Below are 11,567 nucleotides of genomic sequence, written 5' to 3' on the forward strand. Positions count from 1 at the left end.
TTAAAAATCTCTTACAAAAATTTGTGTATTGAGGAAATTAAATGAAATTATGTTTAGATCCTTTTTATTTTTGAAATGAAAATTAAATGTATTTAGAATGTGAGTTTCAAAGGAATTAATAGGTTTAACAGGAAACTTAATTGCCTGTTTTTAGAGGTTTGTAATATTTTTATTTATATAATTTTAATCATTTTAGGAAGATATATGAAGATACAAAATGAAAATTATTCCTAGTTTTGTGAACATATCGGTCTGAATATTAAGTTAATAAAGTGAATTTAGAGATGCTTACTCGAATGATTATAATTCAAATAGGATTTCAAAATATATTTATTTATATAATCATATGAAGGGGCACTTAGAAAACTATTGGTAGTTTATGAACATATCAGTTTGATTGAACAGCCAAGAGTGATTTTAGATGATAATTTCTACTATTATAATTTCAATACAATAAAACTATAACTATTTAATGAACTTATAGTTTATATATATGAAGAATATAGTTCTAGATAATTGTACGATTATTATTGTGATATATTACTCGTGTATTATATGATACGTTCAAATAAATTTTATTGATATTAGGAGAAATAGAATCAGATAATCTTTAAATAAGTCCTCTACTTGAAATCCTTGGGAAAACCAAGGGGACATCCTAATAGTCAGGCTTAAAGACATGCAAAGAGAACATGCAAAGAGATCAGAACATATACCTGAATCCTATAAACATGTTGGCAAGAATATATGTTATTTGGTTTAAGCACAATATTAGTTTTAAGTTGGAATATTATTTGATATTTACCCATGTTTATTGATCAATTAGACATCTTTTTGTTGAGTGATGTTTTTAAAATATACAATTCAAATATTATTTTTTGGTGTGGAGTATTTGATTATTGTGTGTATGTTGTGTTACTAATGGATTAGGAACTTTCATGTTATAACATGAATAAGGATAAGTTCTCACTGGGCCTGGAATATGAACTATTTCTATTTATTATAAAAATAATAATATTAATGAAGAAGATAACATCCAATTTCTGTTATCAATATATATACTATTAATGAAAATTTCCTATTTACAATAAATAATCTACATTTTAATTGGTTAAAGGCTTTAAATAAAATCTAATTAACCACCTCATAAAATGTTGATACCACATAATATCCAACATTACTCAATCAACTTCATTGCCAAAGTCAATATTCTAATGCTATTTTTTCTTGTGTATGCTTTTGTATGTACTAGATCTTATATTTCCTTTGAACTATACCTACAACCAAGTTTTTGAGTATGTTCATAAGAACCATCGAAATGTAGTGAAATAGACTTGCTATCCAAATGTCTTTACATGTACGAATCATGTTTCTTTTTTTTCATTGATAAAAGGTTTAATTTGGAAAATGCTATGTGGTTACCATGTCTGGCAGACAGAAAATATGGAATTCAACTGTTTAGTCTGAGTCAGAAATGAAAGTTTGAGATGGAACATATTATAACTAAAGAAGCATCATATTTGAGAAATAATAAAAGAATTATTTTTTCGGTGAACAGTAAAAGATGATGCACTGCCAAATAAAATAATGATATTAAATATCAAAACTTTCACAAGATAGAATATTATTTAGAAATCTCTGTGTTGATGAATGATCAGAATAGGCTTCATATGTATAGATGAAGGATCATCACATTTGAAAATTTTATTTATTTTGGTTTGGCATAGGCAAGTAACTAGGAGAACTAGCAGACAATCGAATGAGACTTCTTAAGTTCAGCTTTACTTAATGAATCAGACAAGAATATCCTCCAAAAAAATTCCTTGTAATGAAATGTGCACCATCATGCACGATCCTCAAGTAAGATCAAATCCTGCTCCTTTGAACCAGGCTCATGGTCGAAGATAGGTAGTCCTCTCCATGGGCCTTCAAAATAGTGTCACCACAATTTTCCTCTAAAACACCACAATCATTTCATTGTTATCATCACCATCTGCAGATTGAGTAACTGTGAAAATTTCATCATCATCAATATCCTCTTCCATGTTCTCAGCTCCATATCCCCATCTTCCAAGGCAGTTTTCTGCAAATAGAAATACATCTTTGATGATATTCTCTTGCAATTATTCCTACGCCATCCTGAGATTTCTCCTGATTTTCTCAAACTGCTGCTCGACCATCTTTATCTCCTCATCAAATCTAAATAATCTTTGTGACTGACCGCTCTCTCTGTCATCTGATCACCTCCAACGTTTCCTCCATGCTATAGATCTCCTTGCAAACACAAGTCAACATGTAGTCCCTCCAAAATCATCCTTCCGGCTGCAAATGTGCAGAAGTATCACCACCTTCAGTCTGTCTCCTGAGACAAACTATTAAATCAAGCGATGGATACGTCTTAAATCGTAAGTAGCTGTTAATTTGTCAATGGTATGATTTTTCCGTTCTGTATTTATGATATTTTGCACTCGCATAACGCTTATTCATTTTCATGAAATCTCTTATTTTACAACGTCGTTTGTGTCTCTCTATCTCATTTATTGATCTGTATTTTTTCTATCTTCCTTCTTATCTCTGTTACTGTTTTCAGATGATAACAGAGTGTTCATCACCAATGAACAATCGTGAGTTCAACATGTCTAAGAACAGAGCATCTCCATCAAGGCAACCATTAACCAGCTCCGGAAAGCATCCAATGCCATCAGCTTTTCCTCCAAACACCTACCTGCTATGATGCACACAATTAATCCATTTCTCTTAAAACTGAAGACCTACTCTTGTGGATGTAACTGAAATTTCTCTTACTCTGTTAGCTCTAGCAAGTCTCCTTCAACCTTACTAGGATGAGGCAGCTTCAACTACCATCTATCTCTTTAAAAGGATGATCATGGCACTTCTCCTCATTAAGTTTCTATGAATTTTTTTCTCCAATTAACTGTTTTTTCAGAGCTTAGAGTCTTTGGATGCCACTGCTATCCAAATCTTTGGGCCAATGCACCAAACAATATCTCAAATCACTCTAAACCAAGCATTTGTCTAGGCTATAATTCATTACACAGCGGATATCATACTCACTTGATATCCTCTGGTAAAATTCCCTTCATGTTCAATTCTTCGAGAATGATATCCCATTCTGCACTTTAAATCAACTTCCAATCCCACTTCCTTTCCTGGACTACTCAATATTTCGCCCATTAGCCCCCCATTTATCAACATTCCATTTCGACCTTTTGTCATCCATCCATCTATCTCAACCATGCAGCAGTATTCTCCCGTTTCTTGAAACTTTCAGTCTTTTCGTTATAAAAGTTGCTTCAATTCTAGACGATTGTGATCAGTCACTCCTATCCCCCCACTCAAATCCTAAGTGAAAGCTGCACTGATATTTCTGATGTTCAAAACTCTTTTTTTCCATTTTTCATAAAATCTCTCATTTTACTACTTTGTTTCTCTCTACGTCGCTTCCTCATCTGCATGTTCTGGATCTTCCTTCATCTCTCTTCCATCAATTTCACAGAAACACGATGATCCAATCATCAGTAACAGTATCACGATCATGATCAGGAAAATGCATGCTGCGGAGAAATGGGCCAGCAATTTCCGAGAGAGTCAGAGGTAGCAGAGAAACAGCGAGCAGTTATCGAATCCGCGATCAAAAGCAAACTCCATCAGAATTTCAATCCATATCAATATGGATTTCATTCATCGGTCGAGGCAGACTGACGCAGATTGAAGATCCGACGAACGATTCATCGCGCACGCTCAACAAATCTGTACCTTAAATGAAGCTCGAACGATTTCCGTATGAATGAACAGACGACAAGGAGAAGAACGAAGCCAATATATACGCTGCCACGAATAGTGGGCTCGGATTGAACAGCTGCAAGAAGCTAAGGGAGAACCAAGGCGAGTTCTTGCTCCATGGCTTCGACGTCGGCCTCGTCGGCGGTGACGGTGGCGGCGACGGTGACGGTCCGGGCGGCGGCGCCGCCACCGTCGTTGTCGCAGACGGCGGAGGCGGCGAGGAGGTCGGCGTCGGGCTTGTCGAAGACTTGAAGGACTTGAGAGGCGAGGCCGGGGCGCCATTCGCTGGTTACGGCGAAGAAGGCCATCTTGCCGGAGACGGTGACGGCGATAGAGGAGGAGGAGGCCTTGTTGTTCTTCGCCTTCTTCCTGGCCTTCTTGGCCGCCTCCATCTCCCTGATCGTCTCTTCGAGCTCCTCGATGTAATTGATCGTCTCGTCGACGATCCTCGCCCTTGGCGCCTGCGAAACAAGATAATCCTGTCAGCCCCGAGAAAGAAGACGACTCAAGTTCATGCGTCATCCTCTTCATCATCTTCTTCTTCTTTTTCTTCTTCTTCTTCTTCATGATCATTATCATCAGCGACATCATCATCTTCTTCTTCATCGTTATCATCAGTAACATCATCTTCATCATCATCATCAGCATCGCCACCAGCATCTTCTTTTTCTTCATCATCATTAGCATCATCATTATCACCATCTTCTCTTCTTCTTCATCATCATCATCATCATCATCATCATCATCTTCTTCTTCGTCTTCTTCTTCATCATCACCATCATCATCATCATCTTCATGGTCTTCTTCTTCTTCTTTTTCATCTCCATCATCATCATCATCGTCGTTTTCTTCTTCTTCTTCTACTACAACATATTTTTTCTTCTTCTTCTATAGATTTCTTCTTCTACTACGACATATTTATTCTTTTTATTCTCCTTCTACATACTTCTTCTTTTACTACAATATATTTCTTCTTCTCTTCTACTACTCTTCTGCATATTTCTTCTTCTCCTTCTACATACTTCGTCATCTTCTTCCACATATTTCTTCTTCTACTGAAACATATTTCTTCTTCTTCCTCGAAATCATACTTCTTCTTCTTCTTCTTCTTCTTCTCCTCCTCCTCCTCCTCCTCCTATATATGTCTTCTTCTTCCTCCACACATTCTTCTTCTTCTACTGCAACATATTTCATCTTCTTCCTCCGCACATTTCTTCTTCTTCTTCTACTGCAACATATTTCCTCTTCTTCCTCTACACTTTTCTTCTTCTTCTTCTTCTTCTTCTTCTACTGCACCTTTTTTCATCTTCTTCCTCTACACTTTTCTTCTTCTTCTACTGAAACATATTTCATCTTCTTCCTCCACACATTTCTTCTTCTTCTTCTACTGCACCTTATTTCATCTTCTTCCTCTACACTTTTCTTCTTCTTCTACTGCAACATATTTCATCTTCTTCCTCTAATACATCTTCTTCTACACACCAGTACTAATTTTTTTCTAAAACTGCAACTACTTGTTTCTCAATCTTCATCTTCGTCTTCTAAATCTCTCACACGCATCTTCTTCGGCGTACCTTGGGGAAGAGGTTGGGCACCACGGACTGAAGCACCGCGTAGAGCTCGTTCATCTTCTCCCTCCTGCTCCGCTCCATGAACACCGTCTGCTTTCCCCCCACAGACGCTGTCAAGACTCTCGCTCCACAACGCCTCCCCTTCATCTCCTCCACCTCCCCTTTGACGGAGAAATAGAGATAGAGAAAGATATAGATAGATGTATAGATAGAGAGAGAGTGGTAAGAATATAAATGATAGAGACGGTCATCTTCCTCGAAGTGGGGGTTTGGATTATTATCTTATCGGCGGAGGATGATGGCGTAGACCACCGGCGGCGCCGCCTTCTCTCTCTGCTCTCTGTCAGATTTCACTGTCTGTTCACCCTTCAGTTTCCGCAGCGACTAAAGAGCTCCCATGTGTCGCCACTCCTTTTAAGTTATTCTTTCCTCTTCTTCCTCCTCCCTCTTCTTCCCATTTTTGTCTATTTTCTCTCTCGTAGAGATTCGCAGAGAAACGTAGAGAGAGAGAGAGAGAGAGAGAGAGAGAGAGAGATAATGGGCGACTTAGAAAGAGAGAGATAGAGATGACGTTGTCCAGCAAATTAGAGAGAGAGAGAGATGACGTTGTCCAGCAAATTAGAGAGAGAGATAGAGAAAGAGGTTGCTAGAGAGTTAGAAGGAGAGACTGCCTGCGAGTTAGAGAGAGAGAGTTAGAAAGAGAGATTGCCAGCGAATTAGAGAGAGATTGAGAAAGAGGTTGCGAGAGAGTTGGAAAGAGAGATCGCCCCCGAGTTAGAAAGAGAGATTGAGAAAGAGGTCGCGAGAGAGTTAGAAAGAGAGACTGCCAGCGAGTTAGGGAGAGAAATAGAGAAAGAGGTTGCGAGAGAGTTAGAAATAGAAACTGCCAGCGAGGTAGAGAGAGAGATAGAGAAAGAGGTTGTGAGAGAGTTTAGAAAGAGAGACTGCCAGCGAGGTAGAGAGAGAGATCGAGATAGAGGTTGCGAGAGAGTTAGAGAGAGAGACTGCCAGCGAGTTAGGGAGAGATATAGAGAAAGAGGTTGCGAGAGAGTTTAGAAAGAGAGACTGCCAGCGAGGTAGAGAGAGAGATAGAGATAGAGGTTGCGAGACAGTTAGAAAGAGAGACTGCCAGCGAGGTAGAGAGAGAGATAGAGAAAGAGGTTGCGAGAGAGTTTAGAAAGAGAGACTGCCAGCGAGTTAGAGAGAGAGATAGAGAAAAAGGTTCCGAGAGAGTTCGATAGAGAGATTGCCAGCGAGTTAGAGAGAGAGATAGATGGATAGAGAGAGGGAGGCGTCGCTGTTGCGGACTGCAGTGGATCCGTGCAGTCAGATATGGTTAGGGCGAACCTTTGACCCACAGTCAACGGGGACAGGTCTCTGAGAAGCCGTCCTGCCGATCGCAGATGCGTTGACTTGCAGAGCATAGCGTTGACGTGATAGTTGGTTTCAGAAACCGTTCCGAGTATCACAACCGGCAGCAGAGTACGTTCTAGAGAATAAATCTCTTTCTATCTCTCTCTCTCTCTCTATCTATTTATCTATCTATCTATCTATCTGTTCTGAGTATCACAACAGGCAGCAGGTACGTTCTAGAGAATAAATCTCTTTCTATCTCTCTCTCTCTCTCTCTCTCTCTCTCTCTCTCTATCTATCTATCTATCCGTTCGGAGTATCACAACCGGCAGCAGGGTACGTTCTTGAGAATAAATTGTTAGATTAATTTCTGTGGACAATTATATATATGTATGAATATAATTGCATATTGTTAAGCTATCAGTTATAAATCCCACTTCATATGTGATTCACTTAATGACGGGATTAAGACATTTACAACAATAAGTGTGGTAATTAATTGTATAGAGGTTAAACTTGTCTTAATTATAATGATGGGATTAATTAAGACATGCTTAAGAGGCTTAAGTTTCTCCTCTTCCTATAAATAGGGGCCAGGTCCTTGGGTCATAAGGTAATTGACTTTTCTCCTGAGCATCCCATTACTCAGAGAGACTTCAAGAAGTCATCCGGTATTGATCCAAAAGGCCTCCCCTCAAGCTTGTTCTATTTAACTAGAGAAGACGCGATGGATCGAGGTATGTTTTACATTGATTTACATTCATGTACGATCTTCATCATCCTTGAGAATCGATGCAAAACTCCTGCGGATCTAACATAAATCTCTCTCTACCATATCTATCCGACATGATCAAGTTACTCTGCTTTCTTCAGTATTTTTATCTCTCTAAGGTACTACTCTCGCACATGTCTATTATAAAGTCAACCACAACTCTGGCTCCCCAAAAAATTCAGCATATTTACTCGTATCGGTGAAACTGAAATGTCCCTTGGGTGTGAATGTTTGAAGAAATTTTATGAGATGAGATTATATTTTAAGAGTAGTGCACGCAAGAGCTCTCAAGGGAAATTTGATCCTTGTACTCTGATCCAAATCTAATAAAGATTATGATATTTTAAATTACTCTTAATGTTTCATTTGCTGTAATAGGATATAAGACATCATAATAATCAACTCCTTGAAAACCTGTGCGACACATTTGATAAATATTTTTAATGTCCAAATGTATTAAGGGATTTAAGTTGATGGGTTTGAATTTCAAAAAGTAATGGACTAAAAATATGGAGAGTTGAAGCTTTAGGAGGATAAACGGGGGTGAGATGATACTGGAGTTTAGATGATAATGAAAAATGATATAGCCTCCTCTATCTGAGCTTCTCTCTCCTCTAAGAGATTTTTTGTCATATCTGCGTCATCCAACCTTTGATTGAGCTGAGAGTTGTTGAATTAGATTTCAAAGGTCCAAAATAGTTGGTTTTGATTCAAAAGTTGCCAAAAAATGGACGATAACCTCTATTTGAAAGAATTTTCAGATGATATAGGTTTTTTGTGTGATTAATGTCTAATGCCTGCAAGCACGATATATGGGCTTAATTATTTTATCTAGGTAAGTCATTTTGATTATCTCTCTCTATCGGTCTCTCTCATTCATTCATACATATATATAAATATATATATACCGAGAATTTATTTAAAATTTTTAAGTTTGATTTTCTTATCTTTTGATTGTGAGTTCTAGTAGACCTTTTTTCAACCACAACCCAATGCACAATTCCACATTTTGTAGTCCACGTGGGCAGCTTCTTGGAGTGGAAGATAAAAATATATTGGATTGGGTGTGTCTACTATTCAAAGATTTCTACGACCCGAACTTAATTGTTTATTAATTTTATGGGAAGATGCTATCATACACTCAAACATTTACATGTCATAGAGAAAGCTTTGCAATATACTTATAGAACTGACAATATGAAACTTCAGTTAAAGGAGACACATCTTCTAACAATTATGATACTATCTGAGTTAGTCTTTATGAGTGTTTAGATACAAAAAGATCAACCTTCAGATTTATATTTTTTATATGAGTGTAGTCTCATTATCTACTACCAAGTACAAGATGACCCTAAAATATTATATGAGTGTTGTATGTTGCCTAGTGTTGGGCTCTAGATCTTCATATTGCTTATCTAAAGATCATTTGAAAGCAAAAATAAAAATGGAAGTGTAATAGACCTTTAGGAAAAACTGAAATGATGATTGAATCCCCTTGTGTGGAGTTGAATCTGCTATCCTTTAGGTTCATTGAATTCATCATCATCTGCCTCATAAATGTGTGGTCTCTAGATGTCCCCATATAGTCAGCATGTTAAACCTCCTCATCTGCTACTTCATAAGTGCCACAATTTATTGTGGAAGGATCTCCTCATCATTTTAGTTGAATAACAAGGGAAGGATATCCAAATGACTATAATCCAAATGATTTCCTCCTCACCAAATCCCACCTTGGAAAGTTCATTCACCATAATTCCCTGATGACAATGTGTAGAAAACTTTGCTCCAGTACCGAATTTATTGCACCTCTTGATGGTACAAACCATGGACCTATATTGTCGGGTTTTGTGCCTCAATTCAACCATGGAAAATATGATTCCATGATGCAGAAGCATAAAATTGATTCATAATAAATCTTTAAAATCAATACATCACATGTGCTTTATGGGGAACTTGTTCCACCATTGACCTTCTCACTTTGAGATTGTTCTGAAGTCGGTCATGTGTCCGACCTCTAGAAGCATCCACACGATCATTTTGTTCTTAGAACTCCACCTCTTCTTTAACTCTCCTTGAAAATCTTGAAGATCTTCTCACCATTAAGACACTCTCCTTGGTTGAATAGAGAAGAGAGCAGAGTATAGAAAGGGGGCTCTCAATTTTTGGCTGGCCTAGGTGCTTAAAATGAGCGCCCTTGCCTATTTATCTTTCACTTGAGTTTTTCTCAAAATCCCATAAGTAAAATATATTTACCAATGCCTCAATGATCTTATGCGTGTGACCCCTTTGGTGGGCCCATGTATCACTCTAGTTAATAACTTTAGTAGCTCAATAAAAAATATTGGCCAATATTGTGAATTAACTATATCAATACATAGATTAATTAACTAATAATCGATTTAACCCAATCGAAAGATAAAGTTTCTACCCCGTGGGGTACCAAGCTTCACCTTGTGCTCTAGAAAATGTTAAGTAGTGTTCAAACTCTTTCATGGAAACTTTACCATCATTGGTTACTATACATGTATACTCCATCCTCTGCTTGGGACTTTCGATTGACTTAGGGTATGGTTGATCGTCAAACCCTAATCCGTCATTCGATTATTATTGATGCATAACGGGGATCATTGGAGAACACCTTTTCTTATATCTTCATTGATGGAAATATATGTAGCCGGCAAGCCAATCACGCATTCCATGTCTCATTTCATGTTCATTAATAGAACACATTCATTATGCTACATGTGTGATGTTTATAATGAAGTCCATGAATATATGATCCAACTTAGTGAATTATGATGAGATCATAATATGGAGATGACTAGTCTTTAAGCATGTACTCTAAACATTCCTATTCGAAGGATACTCGATAAGGACATCGAAGTATCCAAATAGAATAGCAATATCTAGCCTCACTCGTATGATGAGTATGGAGACAATAAGGATAGATAGTGGGTGCTCTTTAGTGGGACGGACGGTTGTACTTTGTGTATGGCCAACGAGTCTCTAATCATGGGATTCTAAACTGTCTTAGTTTGAGTGCATCAAGAAGTTCACAAAGATAATTGAGTGGTCAAGATGGGATCGTCCACCCTCGATATAAGATGTGACAACTCAAGGAAGATAATGCGATAAAGTCCTTGGCGAAGGTAATGAAATATCAAGAGAAGAGTTCTCCGATGATTTTCAAATGCATCAATAATAACTTGGATGACCGCTTAGGGTTTAATAGTTCACTGTACCCTAAGTCATCCTCAGAGCGTCAAGTGGATGAGAGATTATACATACACGGTAACTGATGACAGGTTCCATGAGTGAGTCGATACACACTCCTTTGTATCTTCTAGATCACGAGGTGTGGCTTGGCACCCCACGAGTTAGGGATTCAACTTATCAATTGGGCTCAATCGATTTGACATTAATTAATCTATACGATGATATAGTTAATTAATTTGGAAGGCGAATAAAGGTTATTAGGCCACTGCAGTCGTTAACTAGACCGTAAGTAAGTCTAGGGGATCACACAGAAATGGTCTTTGGATGTCGGAAGATATACTTAAGTTTTAGAATTTTTTATGAAAAATACCCACTTATTATAAATAGGGGAAGGCCCTGAACAAAATTCACCCAGGCCAAAATTGTTCAAGGGCCTTCCCCTTCTTCTCCCTTCACCCCACACCCCCTCTCCACTCCCAATGCGATCGGGATGACATAATGACGATGACAGAGATCGAACAAGATTCATGAATGAGGAGGAGATCCTACATGCCAAGGACCGTGTGGATACGTCTAAAGGATGCACACTTTAGCAGCTTGACTCGTGTCACTACGGGATGCTAGAAATCACGGATGAGATCCGTGCACAGGTTCTTCAATTCAATGTTTTTACGTCGTTGTTCAATTTCACTAAAGTCTTCCGCTGCAAATCGTTTTGATTTCTTCATCTAGATCTAGGCCTCTAGAACCCAACACTCACTGCCCTAGGCAGGGATTTTTTGCATCCTCTTCCTCAAGTCAATCTCCTCTTATACTTAGGGCGGATGATCTCATCTTGACCACTCAATCAC

General features: G+C 38.0%; 1 protein-coding gene across 1 annotated transcript; it reads right to left on the bottom strand.

Moving 5' to 3' along the window:
* Positions 1–3,872: 3,872 nt before the first annotated feature.
* Positions 3,873–5,759, bottom strand: LOC144716651 (transcription factor bHLH13-like). The gene is made up of 2 exons (XM_078591847.1): positions 5,379–5,759; positions 3,873–4,265 (listed from the first exon to the last, which is right to left on the bottom strand). Exons 1-2 carry the CDS (start codon positions 5,520–5,522, stop codon positions 3,891–3,893), a joined length of 519 nt encoding a protein of 172 aa, XP_078447973.1. The 5' UTR covers positions 5,523–5,759; the 3' UTR covers positions 3,873–3,890.
* Between the last annotated feature and the right edge of the window lie 5,808 nt (positions 5,760–11,567).

The sequence above is a fragment of the Wolffia australiana genome, chromosome 1 (assembly GCF_029677425.1).
Source record: "Wolffia australiana isolate 7733 chromosome 1, ASM2967742v1".
Taxonomy (NCBI): domain Eukaryota; kingdom Viridiplantae; phylum Streptophyta; class Magnoliopsida; order Alismatales; family Araceae; genus Wolffia; species Wolffia australiana.

Coding starts and splice junctions, on each gene's coding strand:
- LOC144716651 (XM_078591847.1), bottom strand. CDS start 5,522: ATGAAGGGGAGGCGTTGTGGAGCGAGAGTCTTGACAGCGTCTGTGGGG. Junction 4,266..5,378: donor TGCCCAACCTCTTCCCCAAG/GTACGCCGAAGA, acceptor CTTGTTTCGCAG/GCGCCAAGGGCGAGGATCGT.